The sequence below is a fragment of the Embiotoca jacksoni genome, unplaced genomic scaffold (genome assembly GCF_022577435.1).
Source record: "Embiotoca jacksoni isolate LCO1_2020_lvr unplaced genomic scaffold, fEmbJac1.0.p SCAF_23, whole genome shotgun sequence".
Classification (NCBI taxonomy): domain Eukaryota; kingdom Metazoa; phylum Chordata; class Actinopteri; family Embiotocidae; genus Embiotoca; species Embiotoca jacksoni.
Window position 1 is genome coordinate 2,182,926 of NW_027185374.1, and position 25,382 is coordinate 2,208,307.

Here is a 25,382-nt window from a genome sequence, read left to right on the forward strand (position 1 = left end):
ATGTCAAAGACGCCAAGGTCTTCCGCAAACGTCAGAAAGGTCATCAGGTTCCCTTACTTGTTTTGAAAGGTCTCCTCCTCTCTTCTCTCCACTCACGCTTTTTGATTAGGAGTGTTGTGGACATGATGAAGGCTTTATGGTGTTTTCAATTTCTCCACCCCCACCTCTTGATCTCTTTTATCCTGCCATCAATATTTATTAGACCCTTTGTAACCATAAGGGCTGGTGGTGGACGGGAAGGTGGGGTGCTGTGTGAAGGGACACTTACAGATGTGTCTATAAGCGTTGTTACCTTGTGCATTCTACATGTATAGGAAACATGGTGTTTGCAGGGGGAATGTTTGACATTGAAAACATCCTCCTATTTAACCAGGCAGAGACAATCAAGTGTTGCCTCGAAGGTATCGGCTCATTAACTTTGATCCCTGTGGGACTGCTGTGAATGTTTGTGCAATGCCTGCGCATGTGTGCACGAACGTGTGTCCTGCAGAGTTTTGTTAGCTTTGTGTATTTCCTCTTCTCCAGCTGTTTTGTGATTGGGGCGTTCTTGTGACTAACAACTTGCGTCTTCAGCTTGTTCCTTTTGAATCACGAGCACCCAGCCATGTGTATAAGTTACGTATATGTGTAGTTCCACTCTACGTCCTTTCATTTGTCAGATTCTACTATAAATACTCGTATGAGGACACAGCGGTTGAATGCTGCAGGGTGGCTCGGGGTCATAAGCCTTAAACTCAGGTGTGCTGTGATCCGCTTGATTAACTACAGCTGTCAAGCGAGGGCGGAAGGTCCCATCCCTCTAGTCTTTCTGCATGACAGGCAGACGCCCCGACTCTCTGCGACCTGACGCTGTCCCCTGCGTCCCCCGGGGTTTTTCACTTTCTCCAGACAGCACAGGGACTTTGTTGCGAAAGGGGTCAAACCGGGCTCACTCTGATGCTGAGCTCTGGGGCCACAGAGTGTGATGCTGCACATGGATCAGTCTTGAATGTGTGAGAGTGCGACAAGGTCCATCCCTGTCAGGTCATCTGTAAGATTTGAATGGGCTAAAATCCACCAGAGGTATTTTTTTGTGGAAGAACACTTATTTTTCAGCGTATTTGCATTGTTTAAACATTTCTTGTTTACTGTGTACAGACTGTACATTAAAGTCTACATTAAGAATGTGATTATAGTACAATTCACTTAAAATGTTATATAATCAGACACCATTCAATTATTATTTTTGTAAGATTGTAGTAATAAGATGCATGTAGATGAATGTATATGAAGAATGTATGTGCATATTCAAAATATTTTTGCAAATATCTGTGTGATGTATACAAATTTGCACGTGCAGGTGGAAGTTTTTACTTTACTGTGCAATCTGCTGTCCAACAATACACGTCAGCCTCTGCTTCTTCATCATTGTCTGAAACAGTTTCTGTATGAACACTGGTTTTGCTTGTATCAGCAGTTACTGCTGCGTGCAAAATTAGTGGAGCTTCAATGCAGGAGCAACATGACACATAGTTGTAATGCTATAGATGTCTTCTGACTGGATTAGCTATTCACCCATGTGCATGACAGCTCAATTTGCATATGTCCTATGCTTGTTGTGCTGAATGATTATACACAGATAATAGGGGCACTGCAGAGAAAGAGTTTTGCGTAATTGGTTCACAGTTGTTTTCTTGAGAACAAGGTGTGAGCAACTTTCTTAATGGATGCACCCTGAGTATGGCACAGTGCACTTAAATCTGCAAGACAAGAAGGTGACTTTGTAAACTTAAAGGATAAATTCATAATTCTTAAAGTCTGTCTTAAACAATCGCCAGGTGTCCATTTGAAAAGTGACAGACTGTTTTTTCCTGTCATCATTATTCCTGTAAATACTGACCCTAAAGGTTCCTACCCTAATCCACTTTCAATGGAAGTCAGTGGGGACCAAATCCTGAACTGTCATTTCTGTACAGAAATGTACTCAAGACTTTATCGGAAGCTAAAATGCAGCTTTAGCAACAGATGCTTCTAGGAGCCTCATATTTACATCGAATAAACTTTGAAATGGATTGTTGTACACGAGTGTGGCACACTACGAGGACTGTGGACTCCAACTCCCGTCACTTCCACTGAATCTCTTAATGGCTAGTATAAACAGGAAGAATTGAAAGAGTAAGAAAAACCTGTTTACATTTTCATGTGGCCAAGTGACTTTTGGTTTAAGGCAGAAAAACATATTAATATGAAAAACAATATAGTGAGTGCACTGACAGGAAGGCCATATTGAGAACGAGCAGCCACAAGTATACTAACAGGTGCAACAAGACTATATGCAGTAAAGGATGGACCAATTCAATGTGACTGCGCATTTCACTACTTTCACGAAGAACTTTACAAAATAAAAAATAAAACTCAACTTGGCTGTAATGTACTTGGCTAAATAAGTTAATGTGACCATGTCTCCTTGACTTTCCATGGGATTTACACCTGTGATCTTGAACCCTCTCTGTCGCTTCTCTTTCTGCCCTGCTTTGTTCACAATTTGGCTCTTAACCACAAACAAAAATGTAACTGAAAACAATGGCAACCAAACAAACAAACAAACAACAAATAAACACCAACAGTGCTGCCTCAGTGGACTTTGTTATCAAAGAGCACAAGCGCAGCAGTTACACTCTCAATGCAACACACACGAATACACACGAAGCAGCCAGATGAATGGCCTGGCCACAACACAATGGTGCTAAATTGAATCACTGATGTTGCCAAAAGCCCATCCCCTCCCATAACACGCACTTGTACACATGCAAGGATTGACTAATAAGCTCCTCTTTGTTAGCCAGCATAATGTATTTTGGATCAGGTGATCAGTTGGGGTTGGAAGGTGTACGGTCAATTTCAGTTCATTATGCCAATCAGTACGGCAACAACTGTTCTCAAGCCGCCCTTGCACGATTACTGAATTAATAAGTTGCCCTTTTATTCAATAGCATCTTCATTTCTTTGACGCGTCCTTTACATCGGCTGTGTGTCCGCAAAGGACAGCTTACATGGAAACACATGTGAACAACCTCATAATATCAGCGTTTATTATTACAGTAGCAATGCCCTCACAGTGGACACAGAAATTCCCTTTTTTTTTTGGGACTTTTGACAGAATTGGCATCAGGTGTTGTTAGCAGGAGCACAAATGCAGCTATTACTTCCGCTGCTGCACCCCTGTCCCTGCTGCCGGCGGGCACCTGTCGAAGATGAGCGTGTTAGCAAACGGCCCAAACAGGTGGCGACGTCACTCAAGCATGAGCGTCCTCAGTTGAGCTTGTCAAGGCTGGTACTCTCATCTGTGACCTTACAAACATACACAGATGTACTGGGGCTCTGAACTCAACTCACTTAAGCTCTGAGGGGAAACATAAATGCTGCTGAAGTTGCCTGAGTGGTAGATCTTTATAGCAGCTGCTCCTGGTAGACTGTGAGATGGAATCAGTATCATGATGAAAAACACTGAGGAGACCCATATTTCAATTTCTTAACACTCGATTGGCAACTGTGAGCTCATGATAGGAGTCCAGTGCTTTTGTGAGTTGGGGTGTAAGATGTTTGTGAATTTAGAGGTCTGCGTTGAGATAGAAACTTTAAAATATAGCCATAGACATAAACTATATAGACCCAGCCATTTAATGTGTTCTTTGCAAGGTGGAAGGGATCTGAAGCCCAGCTTACACTGAACACGAAGCATGGTCCATGCTGGACAAGTTAACAGTCTGTCACAAGGCTGATGCAGATAGTGTATCAGACATGCACAGTCACAGTCACACCTATCATAGTTTACTGTCACTGAATCCTTTGAATAGTGGGAGAAAATTGTAGCCTCCTCGGAAACCTGCACATACAATTGGGGAACATGCAAACAGTTCAGAATTCTCCAAATAGTATGGAAGTGCTTGGAGAGAATGGATATGTATGTCTCAAATCAAGCACATCTGAGAGATGAGTAAATCTCCAATCCCTTATTGCTACGACTGGTTTGAAGGTAACTCTTTTTATTTAGATTATTTATGTTCCTGTACTTTGTTGCAAAGCACAAGAAAAAAAAAAATCTTCAATCATATTTTGAGATTTCATCATTTTCAAGAAGTCCATATTGCTGTAGCGCCTTCACACTCTAACACCTTGTTAAAAGGTGTTACAGCACCACTGTTCTGCAGAACCACCTGTTTAGTCCTGAGCACACCGCAGTCCAGTAGCCACTCAGGGTTTCAAACGTTTCAATGTGTAAATACTGTCAGGGGAAGAATGCAACATCACCTGGTTGGCAGACAGAGTAAACATCCCCACAGTCTGCACTTTTACTCCTGCATGGAGTCTATACTTGTAATAGCCGCGGCGTGTTCTTCACGTTAACGGGAAGGCTATGAGTAAACTGTTGGACTCCAGCATAAGGAGGAAACAACCATTGCCATGGATACTCAAAGACTTATTGCTTGTTCAGCTGTTGGGTTATTTAATGTGCAGCTCCTCTGCAAACAACCCTATAGCATTCTTAAATGAAATATATCTGCATACCGTGTGCAATGATGAGCCTTTTTTGATCAAACAAAAAACGATTCATGGACTTATAGGTCAAATGTCAAATTAATACACGGATAAAGTGATGCTTTTATTTCCGTTTTTGTTGTTGTTGTTGTTGTCTCAACCCACCACGAAAAATAGCCTACGTCGTAAAGAGAATGTAGTCATATTCATGGGATTATTTCCGAGTCCGGCACAGCGAGATTTGATCATTTAATTCCTGCCATCAAACTGTTGTTTTGAATGCCCGTTAATATGGCGAATCTTCCAGGCAGGCACATAAAGAGAGGCGGGGTGGACAGGGTGTAGATGAAAGAATGGGGCAGAGCCCCGGTTTGTTTGCTTGTCTGTCTCCACGCAGACACTCCCGACGCTGCAGCATCCCACCATCACCAGCATCACCAGGTGCAGTGGAGCAAAATTAGGTACTATGTGTGCGTGGGAGAGAGAGAGGGGGGGGGGGCGTTGTCGCTGGGGGGAGATGAAACGAGGAAAGAGAGAGAGAGAGAGAGAGAGAGAGAGGTGGCGGGATTTGTGTTGAAGCTTCTATTCTGTCAGACATGCGCAAGAGCGTCAGCAGCACCACCACCACCACCGCCACCACCACCGCTGCGCCGCGCTGCGCCGCGCTGCGTTTCCGCCTTGGCTGAGCGGCGCACACAGCTGAGAGGGGAGGGAGGGACGCCGAGAGGAAGAGCGGAGCCACCGAGGCGCAGTGGAGCACAGCACGGACTCCGAGCAAATTACACCGACGCACCAACATCCCAGCCGCCCGTCTCCAAATTTACACGTCAAGAGGGCGACCTGTGCGTTGCGCGGCCGAGCTTTCCAGCATGGAGACTGCGCTAAAAAACAAGCTCTAAAATGTGACATTCACGGGGGAAATCAGAGTCGAGAGAGATAGAGAGAGAGAGAGAGAGAGAGAGAGAGCGCGTGTGCATGCGTGTGAGAGAGAGAGAGAGAGAGAGAGAGAGAGAGAAAGTGGCGATCCCCTTTTTTCTTTTGCGGGTGATTTCAATTCTGTGTTCTGCAGTCTGAAAATGAAGAAGTTCAACATCAGGAAGGTGCTGGACGGTTTGAAAGAGGTGTCCTCCTCTGCACCGTCTGTCCAAGTGGGGCCACAGGAGAACCATCTGATCCAGGAGACCGTCCAGTCCGAGCATTTCCAGCTTTGCAAGGTTCATGATTTTATTCTACACCTGTATTCATTAGCACTTCTGCATGCAGTCTTTTCTCTTATCATTTGTACATGTTGTGTTGCGCTTATTCCTTTCCAGGACAGAAAGTGCATGTGAGCTCCAAATATTTATTTAATTAATGGCATATCGTTTAACACTAGTCTTTTTTTCTAAACTAACGTGCAAATTCATATTTGGCACTAATCCATTTTAGAAATAAATTCCTTTTCGGGTTCTGTGCCTGTCCAAGGCATGGCAGTCAGTATAACATATCTACATGCAATGCGCATACTGTATGGCGAGTGCACTCTGGCGACAGGACAATACATATTATTTGGTTGCATCTTTTTGTAGTGCATTTTACTTGGCACAATTTTAAAATCCTATATTGTGTTTGTAGCAGACCTGTACGTGTGTATTCTCTGTGGAAATAGCAGTTTGCTGTATGTGCGCATGGCATGAACTGTCATATCGAGGGGCTGGGTTGAACTGATCCCTTCTTGCATAATCTGCTAGGTTTGGATTAGCAAAACGGTGGTTGGTAGTTGACGTGTGTGCGTGTGTGCGTGTGTGTGTGTGTGTGTGTGTCTCTCTCTCATCCCCTTTCGTGTTGTCTTTTCCTTGTCGTGTTGCTCCATTCTCCTCTTCCATCACCTTATCCTTTCTCTCCTCTTTCTCTCTCTCTCTCTCTCACACACACACACACACACACACACACACACACACACACACACACACACACACACACACACACACACACACACACACACACACTCCTCTCACACTCCTCTGCTCTGTCTCCCTCACACACACATAAACACACACCACTTTATCCCCAGATCATTGGTCCAGTGGGGACTGATGGCGCCTAAAGTGAGAGGGGAAATGGCCTGCCCTCTTCTGTCTGAATTGGCCATAACAATGGATCGGATAATTAAACATTCACGCAATTTACATGCTGTGCATGCTACATCTTACCCTGCTGTGAAGTTAGATCAGGATTTCCCCAGTTGCGCTCCAATGGTTTGGTGTGGCCTTTTTATAGACCCCACTGTGTGCTTGTGCTTTCTATTGATTTCCCCACATATTTGACCTATAGGCACGGCTTGTTTGTGGATTCCTTTTCTGGTTTTAATGTCTTAAACTGTGTGATTATTATTAAATCTATCAGATCGTCTAGGTTTAATAGCTCTCTGCAGTTGTTTTTCTAGTGCAACATGGTGTTGAAAACACAACCTTCATTTCTAGTAGCTGCCACAATACCTTGCCAATGATAGGCTTCATCATTTTTGCATGGTGGAGTCTCTGTGTGCTGCTGGAAGTCATGTGACTGTTTTACTTGTGTGTTTAGGAAACCAACAACCAACCAAACACCAATTTAAACTACAGAGATTCAAACCTGAGGCAGATTAACATTTGTCAGAACTAATAAGATCGAGTGCCTGAAATAATAATTAGAAAATGATGAAGGATCAGCTCAACACACCTGAGCGCTTGAGAGATATTGTGGTTTAGTGGCTAGAAAGACCAACTTACTGACTGTAGGTTTTATACCTAAAAATATCTATCAACAGCCAGACATCTGACTGAAGTGTCTTTGAATATGACTTCAGCCTTCCTCCTATACCTTGGCTGTCTGTACAGAAACTCGCTATAATGGTTCTCTACAAGGAAGGCAGGAGTCTCTGATGCACTGAGTGCTTCTTATGTAACATGCTTTAGCCTTCTGCCACTAAGCAAACACATCCAACAGCCCACCACTGGCTGACTGATGCCATAAAACTAAAGTCACACAAATATACTGAGAGTGAAACGGGAACACCTTACAATGCAATACACTCCCGCAGAAGGTCCAGCAACAAATCCGAACCAAATATCGATGCCTTTAGACTTCAGCGTAATCACGACTTCATGTTGGAAGCAGCGAGAAGGAAAAACGACTTAAAAAGAGAGAAATGAGAGAGAAGGCATTTCAAAATAGGCCCATGATTATAAAAGGATCCCAAATAGCGAGGCCAAATATCAGCCTATCATGAAGAACAGGGGATGCACACAAAGACCATTTGTTCCTCTCCTACATTCTCTCTCGTCTGCACAACGTCAGGCTTAACATTTCTTTTTCATAACACTTTCCGCATCCATCTGAGCCATTTGTTTTAACAAAATCAGGTGTGTGACATCTTCTGACACAACACCACCCCTGCTGTGAAATGCAAAATGATATTATCTCTGACACTCTTGTCGCTTCTCTCTTCTTTGTTTTTCATCTGTCTGCATATCACACCAGACCGTCCGTCATGGCTTCCCCTATCAGCCGTCGTCCATGGCTTTTGACCCTGTGCAGAAGATACTGGCCATAGGCAACCAGAGGGGAGCTCTCAGACTGTATCCTTTCAGTTGCCATTGAGCTGTTATACGTTGCTGTGGCCTGTGGCGGCTCCTTCGGGGAGCTGCATTCCTGGGAGGCAGTAGCAGGTAAGTGAACAGATGTCTGAGCTGCTGTAGCTGCTGATGTACGTCAGTTGAGTTTCGGTGTATTTTTAGGGTGTGCTCGAGACTTTTTGATAGAATGGCTTCACAGTCTCCTGGAACTCCGTGCGCTTGTGAGCTTCAGCATCAAGAATAGGATCTTTGAATTACCTTAAAGTCCATGTTCAAAATGTGATCACGGTAAGATAATGCTTAAACCGCTGACCAACAATAACTCGGCAGTCCTTGAATTGCACGTTTTAGCTGCTGTCACTGGCATTACCTTGTTCATATATTTTAAATCACGACAAGTCCCTGAAAAGTTTACATTAAGCCACATGCTGAGGGACGTGTTGCAATTCAGCATAAGCGATAGCTCATGTCTGCTTCCTTGCAATATGAAGACATTTACACAAACAGGGACAACAGCTTGCAACGAAACGGCACCGCAGGGAGTCGTATAGCTTCAGAGAACGCCCGCGAGCTGGCCTGCGTGAGGCTGCTTTTACAGGTCCTCCATGTGTTCTCCTGCCTGTCCGACAACCTTTGCCAGCTCATTACGGTGTGATGAAGAGCTGTCCGCTTTCGCTGTCCCTCATTCCCACCTGCTGGAAGCTGTGGTTGTGACTCTGTCTCGTTCACCTGTACAGGATAAGGGAGGGTAAAAGACAGGATAGATAGATAGATAGATAGTTACTTTATTAATCCCACAAGGGGACTTTTTTTTCCCGCTACAGCAGCATTATAGGTACAGGAAAGCAATAAAACAACAGTAAAATATTAAATATAAAAATGCACAGTATACACAATAAATAGAATAAAATAAAATAGAATAATTCAATTCAATTAAAACTAACTAAACAATTGTGCAAAGATTTAAACAAACAAGAAAACAGACAACCAACGGTGTTATTGTTGTGTAAAAACAGAGAGTCAGAGGCAGACGATGATGTTTACCGGACTTATGAAGGAAGAATGATGGGCTTGTGTACCCTTAGCATGTTTTCTTGTTCTTTTTAACGGCAGACAGCGGACATAAAATTGTTCCTTATTTTCTACAGATGACTGAATTTTCCTAAAGATTTACAGATTCAACAGAAACCACAACCCGACCAGAGCAGGTTCTGTCAGTGGTACATTTGTCTGAATAGATTGGAGATGAAATCCCTCCTCTGATATGTGAGGGCTTTTGAAGGAAGTGGTGAATAAGCTAAATGGGGCTTATGTCTTTCTTGCTGGTACATTACTCCTGTGAGCTCCAAACTGGGCACACTCAGAATAAGAAGCTGTATCCAAGGAGCCTATAGCCAATCAGCTTAGAGATCAAAATGCATTCTTCCTCAGACTTCTCTGCGTTTGGGTAAAATTATCTTGTCAGATGTTTTCCTGCAAGCTGTAACTGGTCACTTTGAAACTGAATGAACAGAGGAGTCTCTCTGGGTGATGTGGACCAGATAGTCTTATCACAGTCGGTGGAAGGTGAATTGGGAGTCATCTATCTGTTCTTTGGTGCTGCTTCTCCTCCCCTGTTATTTTGCTGTTTAGTCATCCCCGTCTCTTTATCTGATGATTACGATACCGCTGTGGCACAGATGAAGGAGGTATAATGGAGGTTTCATGATTCATAATTTTTGCATGGCTGTGCTGACGCATGCGGGTTTTGTTCGAGGATGTATCTTAGTTTTTGGCTTCTTACAGGTTTTGAGTGAGGCATCCAGGGACTCCTGCGCTGATACACATCCATGTCCTGGAGGTCACAGTTAGTGGCTTTTCCTGGATATCGATGTCTGTGCGTGTTTGTTTGCCGGGTTGGCCTGCCAGGACATTTGGCAGCAACCCTCTTCCATGGAGGATTACAGGAAGTGGCAGATCAAGGGCCTCAGCCTGGCAGCGTGGCACAGGACTGAGAATTACAGCACAAACAGGAGCTGTATGCTGCTGATGTGTACATGTGCGCGAGTGAATATGTGCGTACTTGTTTGTGTGTGCACGTGCCCTCAGAGGAGACGTCTGATCCCTCTAGCCGTAAAGCCAATCGCTTCTGTGATTCCCCCCAAAAACTATCCAGCGTTTGATGCCCGCCACTGACTCTGCTGCTGCCTTCACTGTCCAGCTGGGATGGATGACAATGTCCCTTTGGTGTTGTCTGGAGGAGGGAAAGAGGGGAATAGAGAAAGGGGTTTGGCAGGGGAGCCTGCGGATAGGACAGGCCAACAGACGAGGGAGAACAGAGAGAGGGAATAGAGAGGAAAGAGTAAGAGAGGCAGGCTTTCCCTTTTTCAAGATCTAATGGCCAAGAATAGAATCCGTATTGATCTGTGTGTGATAATGCACTGAGACAGATATGCCCAAGTGCACACACACACATTGAATTGTTTTTTGCACAATATCTCAGGAGCAAAAAGAAGTCGTGAGCATTTAGAAAACAGATTTTGCTGTGCAAGCAGTCACCCCACATTAGCTATCCTTTGGATTTGCTGTGTAATTTTTAGAAAAATAAGCAGAAAAGCGGCGCTCCAAAAGGCTGCATTAAAGAAGCAGTTTTGGTTTTAGTGATGAGACAGTGCTTCTGATAAAAGGTAGTGCAGCGTGAAGTCAAAGGAACCTTCCGGCTTCTTGTTCCATATGTCCTTTATTTGTTGACCCGACAGAACAAAATTCTTGGCACTGATGCCACTTAGTACCCGTAACTCCCGAGACTCTTTTGGCTTTTAGTTTAACCAGGTTGTTGACACAAAGTAATATCGTAAGGCCAGCGACAACAGACACAATATGTATCCAAACTCAGGTCATAGTGCAATGAGTGCCGTCTTAAATGTGTCTGTAGAACTGACAAGAACTCTTGAGAATGTATTGTTTACCTTTGGGTCAGATATTTCCTCATCTAAATCTGTAAACAAGGCTAATGTTGGACTGAATCCAAGTTCTTACATGTTAAAATGACAGTAGATGCGAGTAGTTTTGCATAATAATAATAATAATAATAATAATAATAATAATTAAAAAAAAGACTTACAAATGTACTTTGAATAATCAGCTGTATTTTCTGCTGGTTCATTTTGTGTTTTTTACGCCAAGCACAACAATTAACACATTTTCCAGAGCACTGTAGCATGCCGTTGTTAATGGAAGATTTTGCCACTGTCTGACTGAAAAATGGACAGTTGTGAAAGCTTATCGCCATAAATCCGGAGTCATTTATATGTATTTGTGTGTGTGTGTGTTTTCTGGGTGGCGTGCTGCTGTGTAACAACGTGGCGGCTCACATCTCCGGGGAGATGGCTCTTTACTGGTGGTGGCCTGGAGAAATGGCAGCACTATAACTCAGAGACTCCCTGTGAGCCTGCAAGACGCAGATCAATAGATCAAATTGTCAGTCCATGCTCTGCCAGATTATCTCCTCGACAGACGCAGGACATCATAAGACTCGTACATCCAAATGAGGGCACACACACACGCGCTCACACACAGTTATTATTTCAGGATGTACATTCGGAGGTGGCAGAGACAACACACGTTTGTGCAGATCCGCACACACAATGCTCGATGAGTTACACAAATGTTAATGACCGTGCACGCAAATATTTTACAGATATATATTATTTGTACTGACATACACAAAAGGGCAAACGCTTGCAAATGCAAGCAGACGCTGGTGCACACATGTTTGCAGAGACAACTTTGTACACCCATAAACACAAAGGCTTTGCAGTAACGGCTGTGACTGGCTGTAGCCCTGTGCAGCTTTGTGTTGTCGCGTAAATTGACTCTGACATATCTTCATCATGAATCCTCCTTCTGATTCACTCCGTAACTGTGCTTCAAGCTTCCTCTACGTCTACAGCCACAGGAAAACCTTACTGAGCCATGAGTTCTCTGACTGCACCATAATGGAAACAATTTTACGTGTTAAAATGGAAATTGTTGCTCAGCAGCAGATGCTGGAATTTCATCGGTTTAGTGCGCACAAAGGAAAGTGTTCAATTGTAGCTCGCAGTTTCAGGAGAGCGTCACCACATGTGTACATGGATGTTTCTCTTTGTGAACAAACTTAGATTCCAATTTCATTGGATTCCAATTCAGGTGAGAATTTTCTGAAGGATCCTAATACAATCTACCGCAAGCTCTTGTTTCACAGTGTAGTTCACAGATGACTCGAACAGTACACTATCTGAATATACTTTATTTGATTCTATGCTTTTAAGGTCAGCACCTTGTCTTGCATTTTTAATGTGAGTAATGCTATAGATACTCAATCTGGTATCTTTATGGATTATTAGTGTTAATACCGTAATATTGATAATGGATTTTAATTTCAATGTGAGATAACAGCGACTCTGGCTTCTTTTCGAAGGTATGTTAAAGTTGTGTGTCTGTGTTCAGTTATGCAACGTGCCGGAGGAGCATAGCACAGCAAAGACGAGCCTGACAGCAACGCTCTCGTTAAAGGAGTTAAACTGCTGCTGCCGTCAGTGTGTCGTGTAGTGGGAGCATGAATGACTTCAGCACGTGTGATCGGTACATGCATCCGTCTTCATACACTATAAATTGTACTCCGGTGGGAAGGTCTACAAAAATTCATTAGCGAGTTTTTCCTGTCTCAATGTATAGCGGCTTAGCTCGCCGTAGCATATGGGGTAATGGAGAGGTTTGAAAGAGAAACGGTATCACTAAACATCAAGAGGGATTAGTGTCTCATCCCAGTTGACCTCATTTTACTTTTTACACAAGTGGAACAAGGATTGGGGAAAGAAGAGGGAATCGTTTAGAACTAAGTAATTTTATTGCATATGATGAGAGAGGCAAATGGTGTGTGCGTTCATATGCTCGTGTGTGTGTGAAGAGCTGCTGGTAGAGTTGGATGAGTCAACTTGTGTCTGCTAGATGGTATTGCAAAAAAATTTTGAAAGCAGAGTCCGTGATGAGGTCACCAGGGAGCTTCCGAGATGTGGCTTTCATGTCAGTTCAGTGCACATCAACTTTACACCATTACTGCAACAAAGCGTGTGTGTGTTTGTGCTTGTGCTTGTGCACTGTAGTGAAGTACTCTTAATCAAAGACCCCTCGTGGCCCAGGTTTCATCTTTCATTCTCTCCAAAAGCACTCAGCCTCCTGTGTTCTATCGCTTCTTAGAAATGGAAAACAAATTTTGCTGCATCAGTACCACAACAATGCAGTTGCTGCTTCTCTCCGTCCAATATCCTGACAGTGTGTTCTGCTTAAGTCCTTCAGCCTTGACAAGCGCCGAATGGGATCTGGGTTTAGGGTGATTAAAGTTGCGCTGCCATGTTGCTTCTCCTCAATAATTTAGTGTACATTTAACTCAAACTTTTACTTCCCTTGCTCCCTGTCTGTCCAGTCCTGTCTTGCCAGGAACAATAGTTTTCTGCATGTATGTGTGTCTGCATGGACAAGTGGGACACATGACTTCGAAGTTTAGTTGTGTTTGTCCAGATAACTAATGGAATAGGGTACATGCACAAAAACTCATCCATGCACAGACACCCAGCCTTTCTCCTTCCGGTGACTCATCACAATTCAGGAAGCCATGCAGTATTTCTGTCCACTTTAAAACAATGTTATTATAGGACAAGAAATCTCAATACAGGTTAACACCGTGGGCTGCTGTCAGAGGCTTACTAATAAATAAGTGTTGTCTGGAAGTTAATGAGTTCATTTTGACCTTCAGGTTTTGTATTTAAATTATGATTATCCTTTCACTAAAGATACATTTAATGAGAAAAATTGACATTTGACTCTGTGCACAATAAAAATAGAAACCAAGCTGTAAGTAGTGAACGTGTGGGGACATGCATGTGTGTTTGAAATAGAGTAGCAATGCCTGAGAGGTCACCAACCGGCTCACTAATTATTCCCAACAGAAGGGAGGCAACGCTTGAGTGGCTCATCGTAAATACACAGTGTCATGTGGCCTGGAGAGAATAAATGGGTTCATGTTTGTACACATACATCGAGAGAATGTACTGTATCTACTGCACTGAATGACGATTGGCTGTCTTCAGACTGCTGGTGGACGTGTACAACTGCAGGGTTTTGATCAGGCTAATGATAACAGAGTTTGCGTCATCATAATGCCTTATAGAGATAAAAGTATGAATTGAAAGTATAGATTAAATAACTATTTGATGAGATCTGAGACCCCAGTGATGTGGCTAAATACTGTAAGGGTCTGCACGGCAGATTAGCCAAACATGTGAAAGAGAAAACAAAGACGACCGATACTTTAATGACATCCAATCTCTGGTAACGGTTGCTTGGAAGAGTTTAACCTTTGTCAGAGGAATCGAAGAACTGAACGAGTTTAAGAGTTGTTGTTTACTGTGTCAATCTTTGTTAGCTAGGTAGTAGGAAAATGACAGTGACAGATTTAATCCTGTTTACAAAGCTTTAATTGGTGGAACTGGTGCCATCAGTCGGTATACTACTATACCCGGTGTTGCTAAACAAATGGGAGATGTGGGCAGGAAATGAAAAGTTTGAAACCATTTTAGGACTCAACCGTAGCTGTGTGTGCACACAGTTTTCCTGGGAACCAAGAGATTCAGAACAGCATTACATGTGCAAAAGCTTTCGCTTTTAGCAGATCAATTTATTAACTGCTCCGTCTGACTTTATTGAAACATGTTGCCTTGATCTCAGTGATATTTTTCGTGAATGCATTGCCGTTATAACTAAAACAGTGATTTATGATCTGAGATTGGAGCTGCGTTTTAACCATGTTGTGTGGAGTATTCTTGGAACCTGATTTCCTGCACCCTTCGGCCTCGCAGACGGTGACAGTCGGGGGGACACACAGTGCTGTCGGTGTGTTGTGATTTATGACAGGAATTATTTCTCATAACTGCATTTCTAACATTGCCGAGGCCACTTGTTCCTGCTGTACTGATTTGCACTCATATTAGTGCTGGTCAATATACTTCTCTAATGTAACGGCGCTCATGACCAAAGGGTTTGACCGCTGTTCCTTCCCTATACCACAGAGGTCCCTTATCATCAAGAGTCTAGTTCTCAAAGCACACTCTATTGGATTTGTATGGTGTGTCTGGTTCAGGGGTTATGGTGCTTTAGCCTGTGGTAATACTATGCCTCCTATTGATTTCACTTGTAAGTCTGAGGCTTTCATTTTCATGACACTTTAGTAAACTCCCCGAGGAATAAATGGCAGTGCTGCAAAAATCACATCAGCAGCAAAATATTAAAAAAACAAATAATCCATATATCCCCTTTGTCTATAAATAACGCAGTTCTGGGTAGGTTGAAGTACAAGTTGTTGTTTGTGACTTGCCCGGAGCAGCTTATGGCATGTGCTGATAGCTCTCGCCTGTCCAGTCGTATAAATATCACTTCTTCATACGTGCTGTAAATCCAGCGTCTCACTGAAACGTCACTGTCATTTAATAAACCATACATGACATCGACAGAGAGCGAGCAGTATGAGATCAATTTAAATGCGTTTTTGAGGTTGAATGACAATGTGATGACTTTCAATTACCTTCAGTAGACACAGTGTGCGCCAGGAGATTGTTGAGAAGCAACGTCTCGTCTGTAAACACGTGCTCGTCCACAGGTCGGGGACGGAAGCTTTCCGTGTATCCTGCTGTCGAGGGAAAGAATTGGAAGACAAAGTAAGATGTAGTTTTGTGTAAGAAAAGGTCACAGCTGAAGACGTGCGTTTGTTTATTCCCAAGGTGACCTGACAGCGAAAGGCTTCTCCTTGACTGAATAAAAATGCTGCGTTTGATGAGCAAAAAATAAAAGAACGTCTGTTCAGGTGCCGGTTTGAATTCAACATTAGTGAGATTTGTTTTTTGGGGGGTTTTTTGTGCTTGACATCGTTGCTGAGGTGTGGCAGTTTTGAGTCAAACTTCTGCCGTCAGGTTGGCACAGTCCCTGTGGTGCTTGTAAGGGGCCTGGCTTACAGAATGCCATGAAGCACAAAGGTTTTGTCGTCTCATTTTTCCCCCCGCCTTTTATGTGACGGGGCCACAGCGCTGAAGTACTTGTATTTCTCCCTCTTTTAATGCTCTCTCTTACTTCATTGACTGTTGTACTGCATTTTTATTTTTAATTTTTTTTTTTTATATCTCTGTAATTAACATTCCCATGGATGTAATTGTGTAGTTGTTTTAGGATTGTATAATTTTTCTAATGGCATTTTTTATGTTTGCCTCATGCACTTTGTTTCCGACCACAACCACCGTGATGAACTAATTGTAATTAATCAGAAATCATTTATTATTAGCTTTTATGTCACCGTTCACATTAATGCAGTGAGGTTCGCCAATGTCTAACGAGATCACATACATTATAGGTTTTTACGATTAGTATGTACCATGATGGGAGGTGGACAAATGTGGAATGTTTGAAGATGCTTAAGCTCCTTTTAAGAGCCCCCCCACCCGTCGATGTTTGTAGTATAACAGGGGTGTTAGGAGACCAAGGCGGTTGTGGTTTCATGGCCTACGGGTGACAAACCGTGAGCATCTAATGGCTGCGGGCTGCGTAAATGGTTGGTTATGACCTTACGAAAATCTAGATGCTCCGTCTCTGTCTGCAACGTCCTCCACATGCGCGCAGACACATGCACACAAAAACAGAGATTCCCAAGGTACCAGCCTGTCGCTGTGTTTGTGTGCTGAGATGAGTGTGTGTGCGTGTGTGTGTGTGTGTGTGAGATAAAGGCTACTGCAGACAGATACTGATCAGTGTGTGATTTCAGCTGCATACATACAGTAGGTGTGTGTCTTTGCTCGTGGTCACTATATTTGCGTGTTGTAAACTCCAACAAGGCCGTAACATTCAGCCAAATGTGCATCCAGGTGAGCCATCTGTTACGGCAGACACACACACACACACACACACACACACACACACACACACACACACACACACACACACACACACACACACACACACACACACACACACACACACACACACACACACACACACACACACACACACACACACACACACACACACACACACACACACACGCAGTTTTCAATTGCTTTATTGCTTCAAAGCCCAGACGTGTATTACACAATTGGAGTCTGACTATTCTATTTCATGCTTTTTACCTTCTTTGCTAAAGGCTAATTTTCTACATACTCAACTAAACCAACTCCAGCTGGAGAATATTAGTGTTTCTGTCAGCTGTAGCTAACAAGCCTACACTGCCAGTGTGGCCATGTGGGTAATGTTATGGGACGAGGACTGCCCTGCTCACCGTACATGTGCCTTGTTGCGCGGTAAATGTTTGCTGTTGTTTACACTTGTACACCAGTACAGCAAAGCGCTTATGAAATTCACCTTAGGATAATATTTGACACAGCGATTTGTTCTCCCAACTAAAATATTTCTCAACAAGGTGGAAAGACCTCTGAAAGGGTTCCAGCTGCCCTTGTGCCCTACACACATTTGAAAATTAGCAAAGCATATGTGTGGAGTCTTTCTGGGGTCTGGTTCCTTGTCTCAGTAGGACCACCAGATTGCTTGCTAACAATATGATAAGTGGAATCCGTCCACTTCTGGTCGGGGGCTTCAACAGTTTTTGCCCATTTTGGGTCAAATTCTTATTAAAAAGCTTTGATACATCAAACTGTTAGTAAACTTTTCAATCCAATAAAATAAAAGCACCACTAGTAAGGCCAGTAACCTTTTACATATTTAAACTTTATGCAACAATAAAAAGAACAGAAGCAATTTTAAGGGTGTCACTTATTTGTTAGATAAAACCAGCTGGTGGGCAATGCTGAGAGAAAATTACAATATTTATAACAGCAATGTGATTTTTTTTTTTATTCTTCTGGAGATCAGAGATATTTGGAAAAAGTGTGAGTCGTCTTTAATGCGAGGATTACGTGTAGATAGTTTGTTCTACATGTTCAGATCAGATATTATTTTCAGTGGAGAGTGTCTTCTGCACAGAGTGTTGCATTGTGGGTCGTTTGTTGCTTCAAGATCCTGATAGGAGAGAGTGTATGAATCTGTAACTGATAAACAAAACACATAAATAATTATAAAAAGTATTCAATGTTTCCCTTTCCCTTCTTGGTTCGTCTGTATTGTCCCTCTCCACGTCCTGCTGAGTTGAGCTCAATGTTTCCTTGTGGGCAGTGATGAGGACAGAGCCTAGATACTAAACATTAATGTTGTGCATACTCTACCTAATAATCTGTTCCGTGCGAGTTGGCTGCACTTCGCTTGATCAAAGCCCCAAACTGGGATATTCCATTTATTTTGTCTCCCTTGACTGACTCCATCACGGGCCTGCGGTGTTTCGGTACTTCCTCCTCTTGCTGACGGTGGCTTGCGAACAAATGTTCAAAATTTTCCTCAGCTCAAGGGAGAGGGCTCTAAATATCTGCTCAGTGACTTAAGCCTCACTGCTGCCAGCCCAAATAGATGGCATTTTGTAATGGACTTTGCTTGAGTAAAGCCAACGTCCTAAACTTTAGCCGGCTGAGGTTGTGATTCTGCCTGGGCCTTGGCAAGGTCTTCGCCTGTCAAGAAGAGCTACGCAAATCTTGACGTTTGCCTTCCTCTGCTTGTAGCCGCGATGCTATTTATCCCCCTGTTGCTCCCCTGTAGGCTGCCCGTTAGTGCGCTGTCATGCTGAGCGCCTGCAGGGAAGACATAAACATGTGTCGCATGACCTGATGACTCTGATGGCTTTAATGCCACACGGCTGTCATGTGCACAGCCCCGCCCCCTCCTCAGCTCCCCGCCTGTGCTGTGTTTGATATGGGCCTGGGTTTAAGTGCATCTGAGTCTGTTAATGTCCAGCATGTGTGTCTGTGTGTGGAACGTGACTGGCCATGGGGCTGTTGTGCGTTTCTGACTGATTGAAGCGCAATGTGGATTGTGTTGTGATGTAAAATGTTGGAAACGGTGGGGAGGGAAGGATGAAGGATGAGACGGACATCTCGGTGGCGACGTACAGAGAGGAGGGAGGACGAGGAGGGGGTTACACACTTGTGTTTGTCCAGAGACAAAGCGCTATGGTACATTGTGTCCGTTTTGCTTTCGTATCATCCGGAGTAGGAGTTGGCAGATTCCACAAGAGGGACGTATGCTGTAATTTCTTTTTTTTTTTTTCTACAACACTGGAGACATCTCGAACAGCATCAAAATGCTGCAAAGCTATAGAGATACGACTACCTAAAAGTGCCGCAGATGTGTCCTTGGTTTGTCATTCACTGCAGCACAACCGGGGCTGAATCCCTGCAGCTATAGGAGACAGCATGACAAGCAACAGGAAGAGAGGAGGGGTGAAATCACTGCAGACTGACGAAGTTGCGTCTAAGTTTAGAAAAGTGAAGAGGAGGAAGAGAAATTAGAGGGAGATAAAGTGTACTGTAGGAGTGTCTGCATATGGAGTGGAGCCATAGTGGTCGCAGCCATTCAGCTCAGTGACTCAGAGCCCCGGTGTTGTGTGGGTGGGGTTTGCAAAGATTGGAAGGGCAACAATTGGTTCCTGATCCAACTGTAATCAGACTGCTGTCCAAGCAGAAGCCAACACATGTTGGTTGTTTGTCTTCTGAGAGCAGGATAAAGTCAGACCCCTCGAGGGGGGAGATGCCCACCATCTCTCACCCATCACACGCATCTACTGCAGACCCCCCTGTGTGCACATAAAAGAGCATCCTTTATCTCTGCATTTTACTTCTTTGATTCATAACAAAGGCAGCATGTGAAGGAAAGGACAACCTTGCAGCTTTTGGATCCCCACATTCATTCCAGTGATGAATCAGCTAATTTGTTTGATAAGCCAGGAGCCCTTGCCCTGTCCCAGACACCAGTGGTAGTGAATGATGAACAGGCAGTGGGAGAGGTCTCAGCTAGCCGTGCCACTAGGCCCCCATTAAGCCTGGATTGGGGTCTATTGGCCTGATTTCTCTTCTTGTCTGGTGCTTGGCAACGCTTTTGCTTTCACATTAGAAGCGGGTGTCGATGATTGCTGATAACTCTATGAGGGAGGACAATGGTGAGCACATTAACCGTTAATGGCCCTGCCACAGCCCTGACAATATTAGCATCCAGGGAGAGAGAGTGCTCTGGTAACTATTTCACTGACAGCTAAATCACAGATATTACAAGAAGGAGTGCTTTAAATGTAATTGGGTGCATTGTCTACTTTCTAAGAAGAGTGTTTTTATATTCCGTCTTACTCTCGGTAGGCAGTTCTCACAGTACCAATTAGCAGCTGGCCCTGGTGCTCATTTTTAGAAACTGTTGCTGCAGTGCCATGCATTTTTAATGGAGAAGGCCATTGTAGCAGGCTGTATTCTGCGTGTGTGCATTTACTGCATGCGTGTTCGTGTGTCCGTCCTTTACGTCTACGTATATTGTATATACAGTGATGCAGCTTTACAGCCAGAATGGGGGGGAAGAGCCAGTTGAGTGAAATGAGTATGTGCTTTTGTTTGTTTGTGTGTGTGTGTGTGTGTGTGTGTGTGTGTGTGTGTGTGTGTGTGTTTAAACCTCTGTCAGCACGTGTACATTTGTACGTGAGCGTCTGCTTCCATTTGTGTGTGTCCACCGTTTTGTTAGCTATCAGTGATTTGGACACTAATTTGATGCGACAGCTTTGGGCTCCAGACACACTCCCTGAATCATTTTGAATAAGACTTGTGGGGCTCAGATTCCCAGAGGTCCCTCTATTAATGCTTCCGTGGCTCCTGTGCATTGCTGCAAAATTAATTTGAGGCTTAGCCAAATCTAAAAAGAAAAAAAGAAAAAAGGGAATTGTCCAAAATAGAATGAAAGAACAAAGCAGCACAGGCAGCCAAACATTTTGCAAGAAATGTGAAGCTCACATTTATTTAATTGTATTACAGAGAATATACACGAGATGTCGTTCCTCAGAGGTAAATCATATAGCTGGACCTGGAGGAGCTTTCTACGCTCTGCCGTGTTCTATTACATCACATTTTCAGTTTTGTGTTGTGAAAAATGTCTTTCACTTTTTATAACAGCTCAAATCTATAATTTTCTTTTTCAAATCGATATATCATTAATAGTATTTGTGTTCATTTGACTTGGTCAGTTGATTACACTGTGGTGTGGAATTCTGGGATTGATAGTGTCTGGAAAGACATGACAAGACATAAGATACTTTAAATAAATCTGAAAACGCACCGACACACATTCAGGTGCACATTCACTCACACATCTATTGTCCTCGTTTCAAAGTAAACAGTTCATGAGGTTCCAACACATGGGGGTCAGTTTGTTGTCAGTCTGGTTTACGCACATCTCACAAAAGCAGGTGTAGTTCCTATCAAATGTTTCTGTGTATGCAATGCATGTATGTACTGAACATCAGCACAAATGCACGTCATGATCCTTGCAGGTATCCTGGAAGAGCGATTGAGTACGAGGGAGGAGGAAATAGGAAGAGCGACAGATCAGACAGAGAGGCGATAGAGATAAAAATGACCGAGACGGTTCGAGCAAGAGAGGCGTAGAGGCGACAGAGGGGATTAGCAGCAGAGCGAAGAAGACACGCTTTCTTTTTTCTGCTCTTACTCCTTTCCTCTTTTTTTTTTTTTCTGTCTTGCACGCTTTGCCAAACCTGCAGTGATGAAACGGAATACATCCTGGCCTGCGAGCCCTCCACACTGCGCGACACATGTCTGCAAACACACAAACGCATGCACATTCACAAACAGGGACAATCCGCTTGACTTATGTAACTGCCTTTGTTGCACTGTGCACTCACTTTAGACCCCTCCCCCAAAAGCCTGTATATGGCGTGTGTGATGTGATTATGTGTGGGTCCGTCTCTGCCCCGTCTTCGCTCTTCTCTCGTAACCTGTCTCTCATAATCCCAGGCACTACAGGAAGAAGATGAAGCACAAACAGGCTCTGTAGTGTTTGTGCTGGAGTCATATTTTTATAATGCACAGATGGACATGTGAGTCATCGAAGAACCGTTGTTTAATTAAGTGCATGTTGTGCTGTGGGTAGGATTGTGCATTCTTTATTTTATTTATCTTGTCATTCAGACAAAATTACCTTCCCTTTTGGTGTCCTGGATGACTTAATCCAATCAAGTGCATCACCTGAGTTAATCCAGAGCTGCTCTGTGTCACTGCTTAATGCTATTAAAATGACTACACTTACATTCATCCATCCTCCAGTACATTTTACTATTAACATCCCTGACCTGTCCTGGTCAGGGATTGTGATAGTGTTTGTAGAGGTATTTTGGTCAGCTGGTGGTGTGACCTAAATCCAACCTCTGTTTAGCCATCAGATTACTGTTATCTGAGATTATCACTTTTTTATTTGGTTATACAATGCCAGAAATGGTTGAAAAATTCCGTACAACATTTGCTACAGCCCAATGTTATGTCATCCAATTGTTCTGGTTGAACTAGAGCCTAAAACCAACTATTTATGATATCACAGGATCAAAAAAGAGCAGCTTTAAATCCTCTCAACTGAGAAGAATAAAGCGATTAATTGATTATCAAAATGTAGTTGGTAAATCAAATATTGTAAAAATAGTTGTTGTTTCTCTTTCGATGAGTGCATTAAAGCACCACACAGCATTCAACTCCTTGCTCAAAGACACTTCAGCAGGGCAGATGGTTACCAACACGGGGAATCTTAAACCTATGTCCTCCAGTTGAAGGACACCTTCACTACGGACTGTGCCACCCTGCTGCCCTCATTGTGTGCGTGGGTGTCAGAGATGAAGGCAGAGAGAATATTGCAGATGTGTCACAAAGTGCAACACAGCAGTGCTCCTCTATCAGTGTGTATGAGTGTGTGCGTGCGAGAGGTCACTGGTAGTCTCTATGTAAGTGGTGGGGATGCTTGGCCTTCTGTCTCACATTAATCAAAGAGCAAAGGACAGCGCTCAGATTAATATTTTATATGATGCATGGCACTTGGCAAGATGCCCTCCTCTACTGTGCTATTGGCAAAGTGACAACCATACAATGTACCAACGGTGTCTAATTAATGCTAAAGCAGACACAACAGAATTCATGCCAGCAGGGAGTGCTGTATAGATAACTCAATCCATCAGCCTGAATAAATCTATAGATTCCAGTGAAGTAGGTCTGTTTAGTCATTTCAGTGCCAAAGTAATGGTGTCATTTCTCCTCTTATTCCACCGCACCAAACTAACGTATTATTTGAATGTGTTTGTTTTGCAGTAACATAGATTGCACAAATTCTGCCCTGACCCTGCCATTTCTGTGATTCTTTTTTTTTTTCTGTATACACCCGTCAGCTTCTGAGGTGTGTATTATTTGCAGTCAGTGCGTGGCTGGCAATACACAGATTTGTGCTTTACTAGCAGCTTGCAGGTACATGACCTTGAAAGCAAGACATGGTTCTACACTGGCTGGCACATTGAAACGTATTGGAGGCCAATGGTTGCTAATCTCCCATGGTCCTACCTTTGAAAAGATGTGTTTGATAACAGTGCCAGAGGGTGCATATGTGTGTGTGTGTGTGTGTGTGTGTGTGTGTGTGTGTGTGTGTGTGTGTGTGTGTGTGTCGAGGTTCAGAAAGAGAGCGAGGGGAGGGAGGCACATATAAATACAGTGCAATACAGTACGCTTTTAATGCTTTGGAGGAGTTTTGGGAATGTGGTGAGAATACCTCCAGGAGAACAGTTTTAATGTCTGTGTCAGCTTTTAAAAATATGTTTTACTTTGTAAATGATGTAGCATTCATTTTAATGCTCCTGTATCTCACTGTCTGAGTAACTACGCCAGCCAATGTACAGTTCAAAACATTATAGCGCCCTGCACTGTTCAAATCAGAGTAACACAAGTGTCTGGATGCATTTCATTGCTGTTGGAATTTGTAATAAAACAAAGACTCGTGATATTGCATTGTGAGTGTGTTAAAGGTGTGTTAATTTGGCATTAAGTTACATTCTAATAAAACATTTTCCTCCCTACCACTTTGAAAGGCTAATACGCAAAGCCATCTAAATGTATGTGCTGGCTCCCATTCGTCACATCCATTATTCATAGACAGGAGGGAAACCAGTCACACACTTTTAGACCTGCAGATGCTTGTGTCTTCCTCCTCGCCTCTCTCTCTCGCTCTTTCTTTTCCTCTTTTTATTCTCTCTGTACATTAGCAAACCGTGTTTTTCCTTAAAATTATCCCCCTCTTGTCTTTTTCGACTTTGAAACCGTTATACTTTTCTCTCCTTTTTTTCTTCTTCCCCTTCAGACATTTTGTCTTTTCTCTCAGTCCTTAAATCCATCAGTTGGATGAGGTAGACTTTTATTGCAACTGGTGGAAGATGAGAGCCTCACTCGTGGGGAAAAAAAAAAAAAAAAAAAAAAAAAAAAAAAATATATATATATATATATCATATGCCTCATCCACTATGGTCAATAACAAGCATGTTTGAGAGTAAAACATTATGTTTACATGGTAAAATTGATCAGATATGGTGGAGTCCTGCTTAGTCCGGTCTGTACTAGATACCCCATTGTTTGGACTATCTGATACTTTATGGAATAAACACTCTGTTTCATAGTGATCATGTTCAATACGTCCAATCCAATGACAACAGTGGGCTAAATTTGTGAGGCAAGAAAGACCAATGAACTCTGTGTGCAGAGGAATTATGAGTCTCTCTGAGGAGAGCTGGAGGTGATGTGGTTCATTTTCAATGTATATCACAGATTCTCTTGTTACACAAGATATTAGAAACACGTGTCCACAGTAAACACAAAATATATGTCTCCCTGGAGAGATTGTTGAGAATTGTCTGCAGCTATCTCTATTTTTAAATGATACTGCGGGCTTTTCATTCCACCTTGTGTGGCCACGAATGGTTTCAGTAAGCGCTACCTACCAGGACATAACAGGCCCTTAGCATCTTTACTGTTTTGAGTTCCTACCACTCTCATTTGTGTAGTTGTCAGTTAAAGCAGGTTGTTCAGTTTTTCAGGAGTAAGTGGAGACTAGAAGAGAGGAAAAAGAAGGGTGAGTTTTGGACTTACTGTCACCAATTGTCCAGAAACAGGACTCTTAAATAAAAGTTGACTTTGCTCCGCCCCTGTTGTATGTGTCTTAAATCAGTGTTAGGGATCACTTAGTGTTCTTAAAAGGAGATAATCAGCCGATGTTTAGTTGTTTCCTACACCCCGAGTTGCCCAAAAATCAGTTAAT

General features: G+C 43.1%; 1 protein-coding gene across 4 annotated transcripts in view; it reads left to right on the forward strand.

Annotated features, from left to right (window-relative positions):
• The first annotated feature begins 5,129 nt into the window (after positions 1-5,129).
• stxbp5a (syntaxin binding protein 5a (tomosyn)) overlaps positions 5,130-25,382 on the forward strand; it is an 88,113-nt gene continuing 67,860 nt past the window's right edge. For 3 of the 4 annotated variants that reach the window (XM_069158215.1, XM_069158216.1, XM_069158218.1), the window contains exons 1-2: positions 5,131-5,732; positions 8,020-8,117. In XM_069158215.1, the coding sequence (XP_069014316.1) occupies positions 5,595-5,732; positions 8,020-8,117 (236 nt within the window). In that variant the 5' untranslated portion in view covers positions 5,131-5,594. Of the gene's footprint in view, positions 5,733-8,019; positions 8,118-25,382 lie in introns of all 4 variants that reach the window. The other variant, XM_069158217.1, reaches the window with a different exon arrangement.